The 17,569-nt window shown below is 39.1% G+C and overlaps 1 protein-coding gene across 4 annotated transcripts in view; it reads left to right on the top strand.

Annotated features, from left to right (window-relative positions):
- Window positions 1-17,569, top strand: part of ARMC9 (armadillo repeat containing 9) — a 65,771-nt gene that overhangs the window by 3,604 nt on the left and 44,598 nt on the right. For all 4 annotated transcript variants that reach the window (XM_032698527.1, XM_032698526.1, XM_032698523.1 and 1 more), the window contains 5 exons: window positions 772-927; window positions 3,414-3,506; window positions 4,764-4,788; window positions 10,743-10,900; window positions 12,828-12,926. In XM_032698527.1, the coding sequence (XP_032554418.1) occupies window positions 772-927; window positions 3,414-3,506; window positions 4,764-4,788; window positions 10,743-10,900; window positions 12,828-12,926 (531 nt within the window). The remainder of the gene's footprint in view (window positions 1-771; window positions 928-3,413; window positions 3,507-4,763; window positions 4,789-10,742; window positions 10,901-12,827; window positions 12,927-17,569) is intronic.

Here is a 17,569-nt window from a genome sequence, read left to right as displayed (position 1 = left end):
GAAGTATTTTAACTTGGAAAATACCAGCATGCCAATACTTTCACATCTGTAATTGCAGAGCATACAAGATTCTTAAAACACTTACTTTGCTTCCAGTTTGAACTGTAGCTGTGAGTTAAAATATAATAATTTCTGATGAAATGGGGAAGCTGAATCTTGACCAGCTCAATATATCATATTGAAAAATATAATTCCAAGCTGTTATAAAATAAAATCTCTCTTCCATGGGACTTTTATGATGAAGAGACATTTAAGTAGCCTGTACTCAGCCAGATCAGGGGGGCTTAATAGGTCCTGCCTTTCACCTGTCAGCTGCTACAGGAGTATTTGGATGCCTTTTGTGTGTTTTCCAGCCTCTAAGGAACTTCTGTTCTGTGTACCAGCTTCCTTCCTGGTGCTGTGCACCAGGATTTTTGTGGTTCTCACTTATCACTGATATAAAGCATGTCTAGTAGGTGTTTCCTCTTTGTCTGAGTGTGGAAATGGCATTTTGCTTTAGAAGTCTAGCCTGAAGTGAGCAGGAATGATTTATGTTCAAAATCAATTTTCTGTCTCTTCTTTTGTTGGACCTACCTGACAGAAACAACAACATTGGTTTAAATTTTCTTTTATGACTGAAACATGATATAATGTTCTCTAGTTAAATAAATGTTGGGTTTTGGAATATCAGACTTGGTATTAATATACTTGGGTCTCTGCTTGTATTTTCCAGCTTTGCTGTACAATCAGAGTGGTAGTTTTCTAAATTAAATATGCTACTTTGTTTCCTAGGACAAAGCTAAACTTGAGGAAAGGATTTCACATTTTAAGGCATACCTGGAAACAAAAGGAGCTGCACTGAGCCAGACTACAGAGTTTCTTCCCTTCTATGCTTTACCTTTTGTTCCAAACCCCATGGTACACCCTTCTTTTAAAGAACTTTTCCAGGTAAATATCTGTGTTGGAGAGATGGTATTTATGATGACTTTTCTCATGGGGTGATAAATATTCAATAATGTTTAGTTTGGTGTTTACCTTTATTGTTCTTTTTAGCAGAAACTGTACAATCCTAAAAAGACATATATTTAATGGAGGAGGGGTTGTGAGACTGCTATCAATAGCAGGGTACCATCTTAAATATGTATTTTATATTTGCTTGAGTCTTGAGTGGTATGCCATCTTTGTGTCCATAAAATAGCATTGCTGCCTCTCCTTTTCCACACATCCCTGAAATATGAATGCTTCTGGGAATGACTCTGTAGTAGTTCAAGTCAACTTACTTGCTTTGAGGTTGTTGCCCAAGACCACTATCTGTGTATATATAACTGCATTTAAAGCATGATATTTAGGCATAAGGAGACCAAAGTGGTTTCATTTAATGTGGAAAAGAGAAAGTCGATTTAGTAAGTAATCCTCTTGAAACAGAAAATGAATCAGTGTTGTCTGTGTTCTGAGACTCTTCCCCCCACCTCCCAAAAAAAGTGCTGGAAGAGCATAGCTGTGCTTTGTGGTTTGGTGACTCTTGCCACAGGCATTTTTCCTAGTTAATTTTTTTTATTAAATATGTTTCAGCCTTTACATTTGAAGGAATGTTTCAGAGTTGAGTTCTTAGACTTGCATGTGCAAGGTGAGGAGAGAGTGTAGAAGTTTGGCGTGCTTGAATTTCAAAATAGATCTCCTTTCCAGGTGCACTTTCAGTGTGATGATGATCTACAGTTACTCTGCTGATGAAGGGGTAATAAACACCCTTACACTGACCACTCTCTGGGCAGATGGTTAGGAGGTGACTTTCAGAGCTGGGGCTTGATGTTCCAAAGTATTGGTGGCACTCCCTGTGGGGAGGGTTATCTACTGGGAATGCTTCCCTGTCCGACCATGTGGACAGTTGTGCTGGTCTGGCTAAGCAGCTATGGGCAGCTATTGTGGTGCAAGGAGATGCCTCCAGCCTGCATTGCCACACAGTTTTTAATATCAAATCAAAACTTAAGTGATATTTACCCTAGGGCTGACTTTGGATGTACCAGCTGTTGAGGAGCTCCAGTTTATCACCAAAAAAGGCATATACTGCCATTTTCCTTTGGGACTAGCTATAAATAATGAGATGGACTGGTTGACCTCAGAGATGGGATATGCCTACTGTTTTTTAATTATGCTTAGCAGCTTTTTTTTTTTAATGCCTTATCTAAGACGAGATCCTCAGGTTTATTCATAGTAACCCAGTGTCCAAGCTCTTAGTCCACAGTCACTCATATTTTCTTGTGGGAATTGTACAACTCATTCCATGTGAGTGTTGAAACACAGATTGTTTTATGTTTGAGAAAGAGCAGCAGTGAGTCACTAGTCTAGTAAGCAGTGTTCTGATGGCATATATTTTTCTCAGGCATCTGATGCTTTATATAGTAGGAGTTCCTGTCAGTTTGTGTAATACGTCTTGAAAAATAATACACACTCCTCTCTGTAGGAGACAAGGTTCCTTAGGTAATATACAGTGTGCTGTGGTACACCGCTGTCTGGATACTGAATTGGTGAATGCAGCAAGTAAATTCTGTACATTCTCCAGCGTGGTGAAATAAGGGCAAATCTGAACTGTGAGAACAGCTTGCAACATAGTTGTATACAGCAGTAAATTTAGGAAGCTCCTGTTACTTTTTGGAAGATAGAGCTTTTTCATCTGTTGGCTGGCTTTTCCTCCAGCAGAAACTGGCTTCACTGAAGGTGTGAAATAGAAGAAATGAATATTTGGTGGATTCCTAGGTGTATTTTGGCTTTTTTCCTTAGCTGTTTTTTTCTTGTGCCTATGAGACACTATGTCAGGCAGAAGACAGCATTCCAGTTAATGGTGTTGGTCTGTTATGTTGGTCTATTTTTTTGTATATGAGTTGTTTTTCTCCAAATCCTTATTTTAGAAATGTTGTATGCTGATCACCAATGTCATGTCATGATGCTTGCAACAGTTATTGACAAAATCTACAATTCCCAAGATTTCACTTGTTAGGAGTGAAAGATGATGAAAACTGAGCACTGCAAAATTATTCATTTTGTACTCTATTTAATAAATGTAAAATTCATATTAAATTCATATTAATTTTTTATCTTTTTCTCAAGTTGCTTGTATTTAAAGATACTTCTACTTTTGGGGCAGTTGTTGCATGTGATTGCAAGGCGCCAACACCGTGTGATAGTTTTGCACTTGAAATAAAGCCACATTGTGCTTCAAGAACTCTTGTCTAGAAATAATCCTGAACTCCCATCTAACTTCTTTAGACTTCTATGGGTAGTGAGCAAACACATTCACTTTAGTAACAGTGAGGGGGAAATCTTTTCAATCCAATGCTGGCTGCCTTCTAGTGGAAGGTTGCTGTGATCCAAACAGTACTTTCTGCAGAGTGTACATATTTGGTGAACAACTGTCATTATTTGTTTTTCTTTTCAAGGATTCTTGGACGTTGGATTTGAGGATGAGATTGGAAAAGTTCCTGTCTCTGACTCTCAAAGCCAGACAGACTCCTCGGCTTCTCACTTTATTTGTATCCTTTTGAGAAAACACTTTGATGATAATTAGAATTACTATAAAGAGGCAATATCATTTATTGCAAGAGTGTGCTGATAAGATTTATTGCAGAATTGCAGTAATGTTATAGTTCAGTGCTTTTATGATAGGAAACATTGTTTATATTCCACATTCAAAAAAAAATTTTGTAAAAGTTATGTAAAGACAATGTATGGATGCATAGAGACATATGAACCTGCACTTTTATCATATGACCATTCTTTGTTTCCATGTATAAAGTACAGCATACCCAAAGGCACCCACCTGACCTGACTTCTTTCTCAGCATTTCTAAAACTGTTAGTCTTTTAAATTAGCCATTTCAGGATCTAACTGAAAGTTTTCCAGGGATTTTAAGGATTCCAGAAATTATTGGTTCACTCAATGGCATGTGCTTCAGACTGTATTGTTTTTCAAACGATACTGTTTAAGCTGTGTTGTCAGGCCTAATTTGCAAACTAACTAGCTATATGGCAAATTTTCTTCTCCAGTTTTGGTCTGTACAGTTAAAGATAAGGTAGACAGAATGGAACTGGAGTCTCTGTTTCTGGCTTTTTTTTTTTTTATTAATGCGACATAAGCTGAAAGTCCTTTTCCTGCTATATCCTACTTTTTTTCCAAAGCAGCATGTTACTATGGTGGTATTGAATAACGAGCTGGAAATTAGATCCCTTCTGTTTCATACCTGCCCATTTACCAGGATGGGGAGAAGCAATCAAAACACTGCTTTCACTCCCATATTACAGGTGTTTGTGTGGGAGTCTGCCATACAACAGTTGAAGAAAATTTTCTCTTTGCTTATTCCTCTTCGTGGAGTAATGGACTGAATCCTAATTAAGCCTTGGATATTTCTTAGATATAAAAACGTCACTTGCCTTAAAACACTTGTAGGTTGATTTTATGTAAAATCAGCAGTTTGACTTTTCATTTTGGTGTTAATACAGTTAGACTGGAGTTACTGTATCTTATGTATCAGGACTGGATCTAATATCTTTAAAGGTCAACCAAAGGTCTCAACACTCTATGCAACATTCTGCTTTATGCATTTAAGAGATTTTCATGTATTTATTATTGATTATTTTATTCTTCGTCTCCTGTGGCTGTTGCCTGGGACAGCGAGACTGTTTGGTTTGGTTGAGTTTGCCAGTTGGTTGAATTTCTCATTCTGTGTCTCTGGAACCAACATGTACTGAAAGGATGCACATTTTCCTGAACTGCTCCTACTTGTGCAACAGAAAGAGAATGGACAATGCAACAAAGGTAAATGCTGAGATGTGGTAAGGATAATCTGGAAGATTATTAGTGTCTGTGATAGTAGCAGAAGGCGTGCCTGCAGGGATGGGGAAACCAGTAATGCCTGGCAGAAAGTCCTTTGAAATCCAGACCCCTGCCTTGGGGTTACTGCTGGACTGCTTGAGCTCAGAGGGTTGAGCATCAATAGGCATGTACTAGAAATGGGAGAGGGCCTAGAAGTAGGATTTGTATTTAATGTCTATTCTGTCCTGAAACGTGGTAAAAAATAGTGGAGAACTCCATAAGAAGTGCATACCAGCTCTCCACTTTTAGTTCTGATGAAAGTTGCCTCAGATTGCTTTCCCTTACCTGCTTGTGCCTATCTGTATCTTCCACATTTTAAATCTCATACAGTTGTTCTGATGACTGTCTGATGATCTTAGATATGTCTAAGTTGATTTCACTCATCCTGTTTAAACTCCTAAAATAGTACATATTAGTATCTCCTGAATAATGATGTGTTAATTTAAATGTGACTGGCTGATGTTTTGCATTTCGAGGTGCTGCTTATATGCACTGAAGTGTGTGTGTGACGTGGGGCCCTTTAGAAATAATGAATCCCAGTAGATGCTGATGACACTTGAAATATGTGCCTTTAAAAATCAGTTCAATAAATAGAACTTAGGTTTTCAATACCTTGCATTCACTTTTTCACATGACTTTATAGGTAGAGATCTGTATGAGACCAGCTGGGTTCTTAAAATGACTTTTCCTCTCTAGTTAATTTAATCTGTAGGTTTACCCTGAGGATTTACTCTTTGTAGACTGAATTAAAGAGAAAGTTAGGCTTTCTTCTAGTGTGAGTTCCATGTATTTTCTTTGTTATTTTCAGCTTTGTGTTGCATTAGACTTTCACTGAATATTAGAAAGATCTTTGTGGATTTTTATTTTCCAGAAGTTACTCTTTTTCCTCATGATGGACTTTCCTGAAGGCAATAATTCCATACTCTGATTAAAAAGAAATTACTACATGATTGCGCCTGAGTTATTTTGGGCCTAATTATTTTTCATTTGGAAAGGTTCTGTGCTTTCTACAAGTACGGGAACTGTCATGGAATTGAATCCATGCAGGTCAGCCTTTATTTGTAGATCTGTTATGTGCCTTGGAGGTTGAGTCAGTTTGGACTTTTCATAAAGGTTACTTGAGGACTGTCTCGTATGAAAGTTTTGGATCCAAGAGGTTATTTTTGCAGTAGCTGCTCAGCTCACGTGGGATCCACAGCACTTCCTCGCTGCTGGAGAATGTTTCCTTTATCAGTGAAGGAGAAACGCAGAGAAAATTTATAGGCAACACATGAATGAAGAGCAGTATGTCAGAGTCCTGGAAACAGCCTTTTATAAATAGTTGCCAGTCATCAGTCTGACACCCTGAAGTACTTCAAGTTTGGGCGGGGTGGTACAAATGCTCTTGCGGGTGCCCGGGAGAGTTCTGTGTGTTTACCTTGCCTGATTTACCTGCACAGTCTGGCTTTTTACCCATTTGCTAAAAAACTTCAATCCCTGTATGACTTTGAAAGCTATTTGTGTGGCAGTGGTGCTTAACTTACAGCTCTCCCATATGTTTTCAGTTTGGCTGGAAAGGAAGGAATTGCAGAATGGTTGGCATCTTGCACTGAGAGCTTCAGACCTTCTTTGTGTCCTCTGTGCTAGCAGGAATGGAGGGAATGAAGTATTTGGAAGGGTGTTCAGCTGCTGTTCCCTTCACTGCCTCATTACAAATCTGTGGATGAGTTCACAGCCACTCTTCCACTGTTTTAAGGAAGGGGATGGGGGGAGAAGTGTGTCAAGCTGCTGCACAAGAGAAAGTGAAGTGTGACCTACCTGTCTGTATTTCCACATCAACAGTCTAAATGACTGTTGATGTGGAAATATGTCAGAATATGGATAGTAATTTTTATGGAGATGTGGTAAGCAAGAAGGAGACTCCTGCCTCTTCTGAGAGCAAGGTATCAGTGTCACCTAAGGAGCCCTAGTGTCTGACAGCTCTTGGGACCTGCAGCTCCTCTGCTAGAGCTCTGCTGCATTGTGTGCAGGAGCTCAGCCTGGCCAGTGTCAGTGCTTCTAGCAAAGTATCTGAGGGTGGGCTGAGATTAAGATAGAAAGAGACAGAGCACGCACAAGTTCAGGAAGCCTGTTTTAGGTGTAGGTAAGTTGTTGTAAAGGAAAACAACCAATCTCTCACTTAGAACAAGAAGCTTCGTATGGAATTCTGTGCATATGTGTAACTCCTTGGCTGCTTGTAGGAACTGGAGTTAAAAAACTCAACAATTACACACATGAGAAAGCAGGCGAGAATACTGGTAGAAACATGCAGTAGTTCAGCTGATGCCTGGTGCCAGCATCTCATTTGGCAGAGTGACAAGCTTTACTGTGTGTTACATCTTTCTACAACAGGAGGTTAGTCCTCTGTGCTGTATTTTCCTCTCTTTTCCTCCACATATGAATAATGTTTCATATGAATAATAAAGGTCTAGACAGCTTTTTTTTTTTTCCTCTTTGATAAGCTTATCATATGTAAAAAGGATTTGTCAGTGTTGGGAATTGTGTTTGGGAGAGGAAAGAGAGAAGCCACATGTCTTGAGTTACTCTCTGATTCCTGTTATGGTGCAGTCTGATCACTTCTGCAAGGTGACATAAATGTAAACTGAAATGCCTCTAAAAGGTACCAGTTCCTTTTACCCTGTCTTGACTCAGAGGGTAATGATTTAACGTTTCAAACAAGCCACTAAATACTGATTTTTTTACCTGGGCTAGTAGCTCCCTGGTCTGTCTAAGTGAATGCTTTTATTGGGATGTGACAGGAGTGCAAAGGGGAAATGGGACAGAGCAGGACCAGCTCTTCCAACAGCCCTCTGTGCTTGGAAGAGGTACTTGTCAGTGATGATCTGCACTGAGTTTTGGTTATGTAGTGTTTTTCCTACTGACTCTAGTTGGAAGATGGATTTTCCTCACTGGAAATTTTACCCACTGGGCTATGAAAAGCAGGCAAACTCTGAGACGGTTTACGCTTTGTGATTTGGTGCTTCCAACTTTCCTCTGAGTGAAGTCACGCTCTAGATACATCCACTGGAAATTTCTGAATCAAATGTGTTGTGTCACAGTTAAATAAAAATATATTCCAATTTGCTCGTTGAGGCAATGGAATAAACTGCTGGAGTGGCTGCGTTTTGTGCCGTGGTTGCTCTCCGAATCTGTTAGTTTAGAAAAATATTCTTGCTTTGGAGCTGTATCATATTAAAGCTGTGGTAGCAGTTTAGCGGTAGTGGCTGTGGAATGAAGATAAAATCAAAGTTGAATTATTATTATCAAGGCTGAATAATTTGGGTTGCCTCTGGAAGCGATCTTAACTTCTCTGAGTTTTAGGTTAATGAATATTGATTGCAGTTGAGATGGTTTTAAGAGCTTACAGAATTGTAAAAAGTTTGGTGCTCTCAGCAGGATTGCTTAATGTTACTGGGAGCTATTCTAGTAGTGTTTCATTTTTTGGTTTGGTTTTTTTTTTTTCCCAAGTTCATCTGCTGAATTCGAACAGGATCTGTGGCTTGTCACAGCTTCTGTTGTTATTTCACACTGGATTTGGCTCCATCCTAGAAAGTGTAAGAGAAATATCATTATAGTAGTTCGATTTGCAGCTTGATATCAGGTGTCAGTGACAAACCCTGGAGGTCCAGAATGCTGTGGCTCTTGAATGGTTTTCAGAAAGAAACCACCCTTAGAGGGAAGGAGGCTTTGAAAGTAAAATAATTCTGTGGGTTTTTTTCTCTCTTAACTTGTAAGAAAATGTACCTTCTCTGTATATTCCATGTTTAATTTTAAGATTGTCCATTTATAGCTACAGTTTATAGCTAAAGTCTGTTAACACATTTTCTGTAAAAGATCCCATTAAAAAGATAATTTTTCTTAAATTTTCTGGTAGCAAAAATGAGCTGTTCTGCCATCTACTGCTTTTAGTATAAATGGGATAAAAAACTCAGCATATTTCAAAAACTCCAAAATCCATAAGATGTGACAAATTTTTGAAGCAGTCTCCTACATTTGAAGTCATAGAAGAAGCTGTGGTCCTAACACAGGACTTCCACTCCCCATTTTTCCCTCTCCTAAGGATTACCACCCTGTGCCACCTGCCATGGGACAGCAGAGGTTTGTGCCCCAGTTCAGAGAGCAGTGGAGCAAAGGGACAGATTTTGAGTAACTACACCTTAATCCTCCAGAGCTTTTTTATCATAAGGTGTTATATGCTGAGCTTTTTTAAACTCAGAGGTAATTGTGCAGTGAAACTTTGTACTGCTTAGGATCCCAAATTTCTACTTACATCAGTTATGTTTCCCAATACTTTGGTGTTCCAGGGACACATGACCTATGTATTTATGGAAAGAGATAGTGAATCATGAGAGAGGGTAATGGTTTCCTAGAAGATTGTGGGCAAAATCTGTTCAAAGCCAGGAACAGGAACTAGTTTTTCTGGTTTCCAGTTTTGCATCTTGGCTATTTTGTTTTTCTTCCCTTTGGGTCTACTTGGACCTAAACTGTGTCATATTGGGCTGTTTGGAATGCTCTACCCTGACTCAAATTTTTTTTAAATCTGTGAGAAGGAATTCTACTTTTGTCTGAAACTCTGGAGTCAGGCTGATTCCTGCCCATTGTTTCACAGAAAATCCTATGGTAAATATTCCCTCTGTTTGCAGATGGGCCTGATGCCATTTTCAAAACACTAAAGCAATACTGGCTTCTCAGCAACCTAATTTAAAACATAATGTTCTAGCAAAATACAAAACATGAGCAGTAACAATAGGATTATTGTACCTCCCTTCACAGTTTTGTCTAGTCACAGAGATGTGCACTGTGGTACACAGCTCCAGATTCCATGCCTGAGTTCCATGTAGAACTGATTTGCTGAGTCTGACACTGGGGTGGAGGGTACAGATTCTGATACTCAGTTTGCTTTGGTCTGTAAAGTAATTGAACCTGAAGGAACAAAATGTGTCAGAAATGTAACAGCTATTATTAATAATTTATTTCTTGAAAAAAGACCAATTTGAGTTATTTTCAGAAACTGAAGGTGCTAAAAGTGACTGATACAGCTTACCATCAACCAGAGTCACCTGAAAAATTTTTTGAAGTAGAGAATTCCCTGCAACTTCAGTGAATTCAGTTGAAGGACGTAGCAAATGAGGAATTGGATAACTTGAATGTTTTTGGGTTGGATTTGGGGTTCTTTTGTTCTGTGAATTGTACCATTTTCCCCCAAAAAATCGAAGACTTAGTCTTTAAAATAAACAAAGCACTACATAACCTAAATACCAGTGGTCAATTCCTATACATTAACTGGATAAAACACCCAGCCTCACAGTGTAATCTAGCAAACAGTGGCTTGAATCTCGGGGTAGTGTCCTTCTCCTGTTTTGGTGTTTTATCTTTGGAGTGGGTACTTGACCTTTCCAGTTGCTGGTCATGATAATGTTTTCTACCCTGTGTTGCTTTAGTGAATGTCACAGATAGTGCATGACTCCTCTGAGGACAGCAAGGTCCAGGTAATCAGCTGTGTGTTGTCATTTGTTCTTCTGATTCGATGCCCAGAGCCTCGTTTTGTCACAGAGAGCCTGGAACTTCTCCTAATAACAGACCTTTAAACCAGTGTCTTCTTCACAAATGTGTTCAGTGATGTTCACTGTCTAATAGTTAGTTATGTTACTGCTGTAACTGGGAATCAATTGTTTCTTTAGTGATTAAGGCTTAATAAATACTTGTAGCTGTTGTGATGAAATGGAATCACACTAGAGGTGCTGAATTATCCTTGCAGTGAAATTCCACACCTTGGAAGTTGAAGTTGTGCCTTCAGAGCAGTAAAAATGCTTGTAGGTTCTTTTATCTTTTTGTTTGAAAAGGTGATGCTACTTCTCTTTTGATTATTCTCTTGACAGAAATGTTGCAACATCTTCATCAACAGTTAGTGGAGTCTGAGCACAGGACCATGACCTACCTGAAACGATTTAACAAAATGCAGGCAGACTACCACAATCTCATTGGAGTCACTGCAGAGCTGGTGGATTCTTTGGAGGCCACAGTCAATGGCAAGATGGTAAGTGATGACTCAGATGGGTGCTTGCTTCCACACCCCCTGGAAAATGGAGATCAAAATGTGAATTAAGCTTCGTAGTTATGAGCATTTCTGTTAGTACTGTGGCTCTCTACTGATGAAACACAGCACTTTAGCTGAGAGGTTCTTCCTTTGACCCTGTGTGGAAGGATAAATGTAGTGCAAAAGATGAGTTGAATTGTACTGGCTCAGAAATCTTGAAAAAACTAATCACCATCTCACAAGACACCTCAGATCTCTTATGAGAGTCCCCTTTTGAGCTGTGGCATCAGCAGTGATAAGAGGTTATTTCTGTGACTACTGACTGCAATCCAACCCATCAGCGGTTGTAGTGTGTTTAAAACTTCTGTCAGGTCTGTTTTAAGTTCCATGGTGCTGGAAACAATCTTCTCATCCAAAATTTTGGTGAGGAAAAGCCTTGCTCTCTGTTCTGCTAAGATGAACTTGTTAATTTAATTGATAAAGGGAACTGGAGTAGGAGAGAATGAGTTACCATGTGAAATGGGCAACACGTATGTGACTGAAGAAGGTACAATTTTCTTATGGGTATTTTTTATATGAAGTTTATTGTATGTTTCCTCTGTTGTGCTTCCTTCTCCACGAGCGTGCCTCTGTACTATAACTTCCATGTAACCTGAAGGTTATTCTTACAGCAGATGTTAGTGGCCTCTAGATGGTTTTAAAGGAGCTGTGAATTGTTAGCAGGAAGAATTACCTGGGATTTCCTGTGCTGCCTACTGAAAAGTCAATATGTACTGTCCTCCTGCCATCAGCAGGAACATCTTGTGGTTTGCTACTGTGCATCTGGGATCACTGCCTGCTCACGTATTACTGCAGGGAAGAATTTGCCTGTAGGTGTGGATTATGCTTTACAGCAGATTAGGGAAGGTATCTGCTCACATCGACTTCAAAAACAATAAACACATAGTCATTCCTTTGTTGCCTCCCATTACAAACCTCAGTGCTCTCCAGAGTGATATCCAGTTACCTTCTGGGGGGAGGAACCAGGCGCTGGTTCTGTTTTGTTGCAGATGCTTGTTTTAATTTCCTTTGTAAGCCTTGTGCGGGGCAGTCATTTAATCCTTCCCAAGTGTGTCCAGCTGAGGGTGCTCTTCTGTTATGAATCTTGGTTTCTTGTCATTTCTGAATCCAAAGTGGAGTTGGATACTGAATAAAGTCATGTTGAAGCTGCAGCATTCTGAATTTGAAGGGTTTTGTCGTCTTGCTGTAGGTCTGGGAATATCAGAAGTGTCCCCATTTGTATTTCTATAATCTTGATGCTCTTGCCTCTGTTCTGGGGAAGTTAATAACTGTTCTGAAATCAGGCTGTTCTATTGTGGTGTAGATTTCCCAAAGCAAAAAATCTAAATCCACTGAGATGTTTTGCATTGAAATGCAAAGTGCTGTACTATGTAATTCATATTTATTCTCTTTGCATTGAAACACAAAGTGTTGTACTGTGTAATTCATATTTATTCTCTCTGCTGTACAAGACAGTTATGTAAGTTCTGCTCTCTAGCTAGACACATCAACATATGATTGTTTAAAGCACAAAACTGCTTCATTTTTGAATTTTATTTGATTTGGAACCTTTTGGTTGAGGAAAATCTGTATGCAAACATAGGTGTGACAAATTCTAGTTTTCTTCTAGACTCTCTGAAAGTGTTTAGCATTAGTCTTGTGAATAGCATAACAATTCCCAGATAAAGAGAATTTATAGTTATTTTAATTTCTGAATGGAACAGTAGTTGCAGTATATTCCCTGTGCTCACGTCAATGAGTCTCATGTGTGTGATTTCTTACTCTCTTTAAAAAAATCAACCAAACAACCTTTAATACAGAAACACTTGTCTGGTAGAAGGTGTAAGTTTTATATAATCCTGTTTTTGCTTTGTTTCCTAATTTTTAGATCACACCAGAATATCTTCAAAGTGTTTGTGTTCGCTTGTTCAGCAATCAGATGAGACAAAGTGTAGCACACAGTATTGACTTCACAAGGCCTGGAACTGTAAGTAATAATGTTTGGAATTTTTACAGTAACTATCTCAATAGACAATACTGCTTAAACTGCATATTGAACAATAAATGTGAGATGATAAAGACAAGACATAATGTGTTCAAGCTAATATAAGAACCTGGCAATACATAAAGTTTTGTTGATCTCAGCTGCTGGTGAATGACATGGTGATGCATTCGTAGCTGCATAAGTATATTTAATTCTGTTGTTGTGAGGACAGTAAAACTTGTATCTGTTAAAATGCTAACTGAATGCTTAAAAAAAATCAAAAATAAACCCTAAAGCTAATGTTCTGAGTGGGTTTGATGGCACATATTAGCCAATTTAATTTAGCTAAAAGGGGGAGTGGTTGCTCAGCTCTGGACTCGTGCTCTGTTCCTTTCTGCTGTCAGTGATGTTCCTATAACCCTAGAGAGAATTGGCTTAGCCAGCTAAAGGAGAAGCATCACACAGGATCATGAGAGCAAATGAAGAAAGGAGGAGGAAGAGAGGACTTCCCTGTTCAGTAAGAGCCAGTTGTTAGATGAGCAGTTAGAAGATATACCATAGCCACCTTATTGATTTACATGATGGACTTTTAACATCCTATCTAAGAATCTTTGATCTTATTGATAAGCAGCTCAGGATTCCTGGGGGGTTTTTTTCCCCACTTCACCAGCCTCCAGTTTCTTTTCAGATGACTGCACTATACCTTGCTCATTAATATTCTGCTCAGTCTCTTCTGCCTGAGCAGGGAAGGAGCTTTAGGGTTATTTTTCAGCAGCAGAAACAGTTTAGGATAGTTTCTAGCATCTATGAAACTATTCCTGTGAGATTTTAAGTGACTTAATGATAGCAGAAGAGCAATTCAGTGCTACAACCTTTTTTTATACCTAGCTTGTTCAAATTATTCAAATAAGTGTTAATATTAAAACTACATTAAAATATTTTAAGAATAAAACATTGTGTGCCACTGTTTTACAAAGACAAGCCAAAATCATGAACTCTTGTTGGTTTTGCTGTGGCAGGTGTTCATGTGTATTTGTAGTAGGAGAGCTTGGTGAAGAGTCAAAGGAAAAGTGGAAGAAAATAAAATTCCTTATTCTAGCCAAGATTTCTAATAACAATGACACTATGGGTACGTTTTGTTCCTCTTGGAAATCTGTTACAGAAAGATAAGGAGATAATAAAAATGTTCCCTTTTCTTCGCTACATGCTAATATTTTCAGATATCAGTATTATTCCTTGTTGTTCTTCACGCTGTTTTAAATGCCTTCAGTTCCCTGTTAATGGTCAAAACTCCTCTCTCTGACTTGCCATGAATTTAGGAGGTGCTTTCTTATGCAATCTGCAAAAGCCACTACTCCAGGGTTTGAAGAAGGATCTAGAATCTGTTTGTCTGCTGCCTCAACATTATGGGCTATCTGCAATTCCTCTCTGCTCAGATTTATTTCTGAGACAATGCATTAGGTACCCCAGTAGTCTTCTGTATTTTTGCCATCTGATGTTGGGGTTGTATGTGTCTCCCCTTCCATGTACTGAGATAATCCATTTTGTACAGCCATGTGTCCTCTTCTCTGTTCCTGCTCTCTGCTTGGATCAAGACTTTTCTTCTTCTCCTGAGCTTTCAAGGTGCTCCATTTGCCCAAGGTTTTGCTCATTATTTTTTTCTTTTTGTCATAAATTGATCTTTCAGTCTCCTGAACCCTTTTGGGAAGGGGCCAGAGGGAAGAGTGTCACCCTCATTTATGGTGCTGACTTGTTTCTTTATCCACTCTGCAGAAAGTGCAGAGTGGCTGAAGCTGTGTCTTCTCTGACAAAAGCTGGCTGGGTTATTGCTAGACTGCATGTTTTTCTGTACACCTATCACATAGCTATTTTAGCATAAACATCTGTCCTGATATGGTTTAGCGTTTAGGTATAGGCATGTTTCCTTCTGTGTGAAAAAAGAGACTTTTAAGAGTTTTAAGAACGATAAATGATCATTGAAGAAGTCTGTGGGCAGCAGAGTATGATCAGTATTTCAGCCAGAATCTCTGTCACTGGAGGTTTTTAAGAACAAGGCAGACAAAAGTTACCATTCACGAGGAGTGGTTGATGCTGCCTGACAGCGTTAGGTGACCACTCACTCTCTTACAGCCACACTTCTTCTGTTTGCTTCTACTAAAAGATTCTCATCTGTGAAATGATTATTGATCTTGTGCATCATTACTTCTGCTGCTCTGAAAGTGTCTCTAAAAGCCTTTCTTCTCTGAAAGCACCTTTTCCACTGTACTTAAGCCACTCCAGCCACTTTAACACAGTCTCCAGCTGTGCAGATGGGTTAGAGAAAGACGATGTGTCAGTGGTGGATTTTTTTTCCTACTGGAGGTAAATCTTTGCCTCTCTTTTGTCCCAAATTAGCCAGGTTAAACTGAGTAAAGCTGTGTTTTTCTAGCACAGTTGTATCTATTTTTATACTAGGCTTTACTAGCATAACTATTTCTGTGTGACTTTGTGGCTCCTTTACCCACACTATTTGAGGTAGTTGCTGTGCCATCCAAGCTCTCTGGTGAAGGACTGGTCCAGTTATAGCACTGAGACTGTTTAGATTACGGGTTTCTTGACTGTTTTAGGTCACTCCTTGACAATGAGGTTATAGTAGCTACTGTGGTTGAAATCTAATGTCGTTTCTATAAGCAGATCCCCACAGGCTGTCTGAGGCATTTAGCCAAGTTTTGGAGGGCTGATCACAGTCTTTGCATATAGACATTCTCTGTGTCATAATCAGGTTTCCTCATCTTATTCTTGATTGATTGTAATTTCTTCATTTATTTCCAGTGTAGAGAGTTCTGGTTTTATGCATGAATAGCAAACACGTAGAAACACAAATAAGTGTAAGAAGAAAAACATACATATAGCCTATCTTATGAGAACAAAAATGAAACTCCTTTCTCATCATCTCAAAAGATTTGTAGCCACTCCCTGACTGTTGATCCAGGAAGCCAGATGAGATGGACTAAAATTCTGACTGCTTGCCACTAGGCCACTAAGCCATCCCATTACTTTTTCTTCAGGGATTCAAATACTTCATTGTTATACACTCAGATGTTATTGTTCTACCCTTAAGTGGTTTCAGGTTTTTGCGTAAGTTTTGGAATAAAGCTGGAGGCACCGTGACCCAGACTAAGTAGTAGCACGAGTTCACAGCATCTGTGCTGGATTTGTGTTGGAAGGTTCCCTCACTTTTTGCTCATAAATACTTAGAGACACTGGAGTATGGTCTTTCCAGCTACTCCATTTCACAAACCACCTTCTGCTGTAAGGGACAGTCACCTGTTTAATTGCAGAGGGAAGAAACTTGCAGAGGGGCAACTTGTTTGCTCATCCTTACTATTAGATCTCTGTATAGGCAAGATGAGTGAGAGGTTTTTTTGAAAAAGTAATTGTCTGAAGAGTTTTGACAGGCATTAAATATGGTGGTTTGTTGTTTGGGTTTTTTTCCCCACTTCACTTTGAGTATTCAGGATTTGATCCTCTCTCACTTGACATCACCAGTGTCAGGGCCAGACCCTTAAATAAATTGGTTCTGGTGGATCAATGTCTCTAAATAGATGAACAGAAAAGAAAATCGTTAGCAAGGAAATTACTTTTTTGTGGTACTGTCATGCAGCCTTAAATTCCTATCTTTGTTATTTAGGGAATGAGTAAATGTGCATTACATAGTTTGGAAAGAGGAGGTGCTTGAGTTTACAGTCAGCCATACTGGTACAACTGAGGGCACAATCCAGGTTTTGGGTCAGATTCTGAGAGCAGAAAATGCTAAAACTGCAGCATTCTCTGTGATCTGTACTTGAGCTCTACAGTGATTTTTTTTAATCAGCTACACTACACCGGTAGTTTGAAGTTATACAGGGAAGGAGAATTATATGAGTGCTATTAACCAAAATGAACAATTGCACAAGGAAATTAAGGAGAATACTTTGGATTATATCCTTGGTAGCATTATTTGTATGCAAACTTGATTTTTTTCCACAATGCATTGTGCTCGATTTTTAATGTCAGGAAAGCAGTATTGTGTAATAGAAAGCCTTGAGGTCTCAGGTTTTGAAATTACAATAAAGGTGACATGTATCAGTTATTAATTTGTGCTGTTACTGTACAAACATCAGGTTCCTGGTTTGCCCCCCACCATGACTGAAGGCCTGTCCTTTCATACTGGAAGAAATTTGTATCAGGAGGACAAATCCCAGAAGCAAGTCTTACTAACTGCACTGGCTTTAAGACCTAAGGCATTAATAAGCAAAAGAATTTTCCATTGTAATCACACTGTGAACTCTTACTTAGCAAAGGCTTCTGGTGTCAGCTTTGTGCTCTCTGATGATCTGCCTTGGATCTCATTCTTTTGCAGTGCAACTCCATGTCTCTTGCCAGCTCTCTGACCTCCTGGGTCAGCTCATGTGCCTGACCCACAATCCATTAACAGGATGCATCTGCTGCATGCAGTGGGAGAGAGGCCACACAACTGTGTTACAGCTGGGAGATGTTTCCAAGGCCTCTCTAAAGCCCTGTTTTACCATAAGGCTTTTTTCCTAGCTGCAGTTGAATGTTATCACCACCTTCCATCATGTCATTTGGCATATATGGTCCTGAACTGGGAGATAAGAAACCTGAGA

Source organism: Chiroxiphia lanceolata, chromosome 10 (genome assembly GCF_009829145.1).
Source record: "Chiroxiphia lanceolata isolate bChiLan1 chromosome 10, bChiLan1.pri, whole genome shotgun sequence".
Classification (NCBI taxonomy): domain Eukaryota; kingdom Metazoa; phylum Chordata; class Aves; order Passeriformes; family Pipridae; genus Chiroxiphia; species Chiroxiphia lanceolata.
The sequence above is the reverse complement of the archived record's forward strand: the minus strand, read 5'-3'. Positions and strand labels throughout refer to the sequence as shown.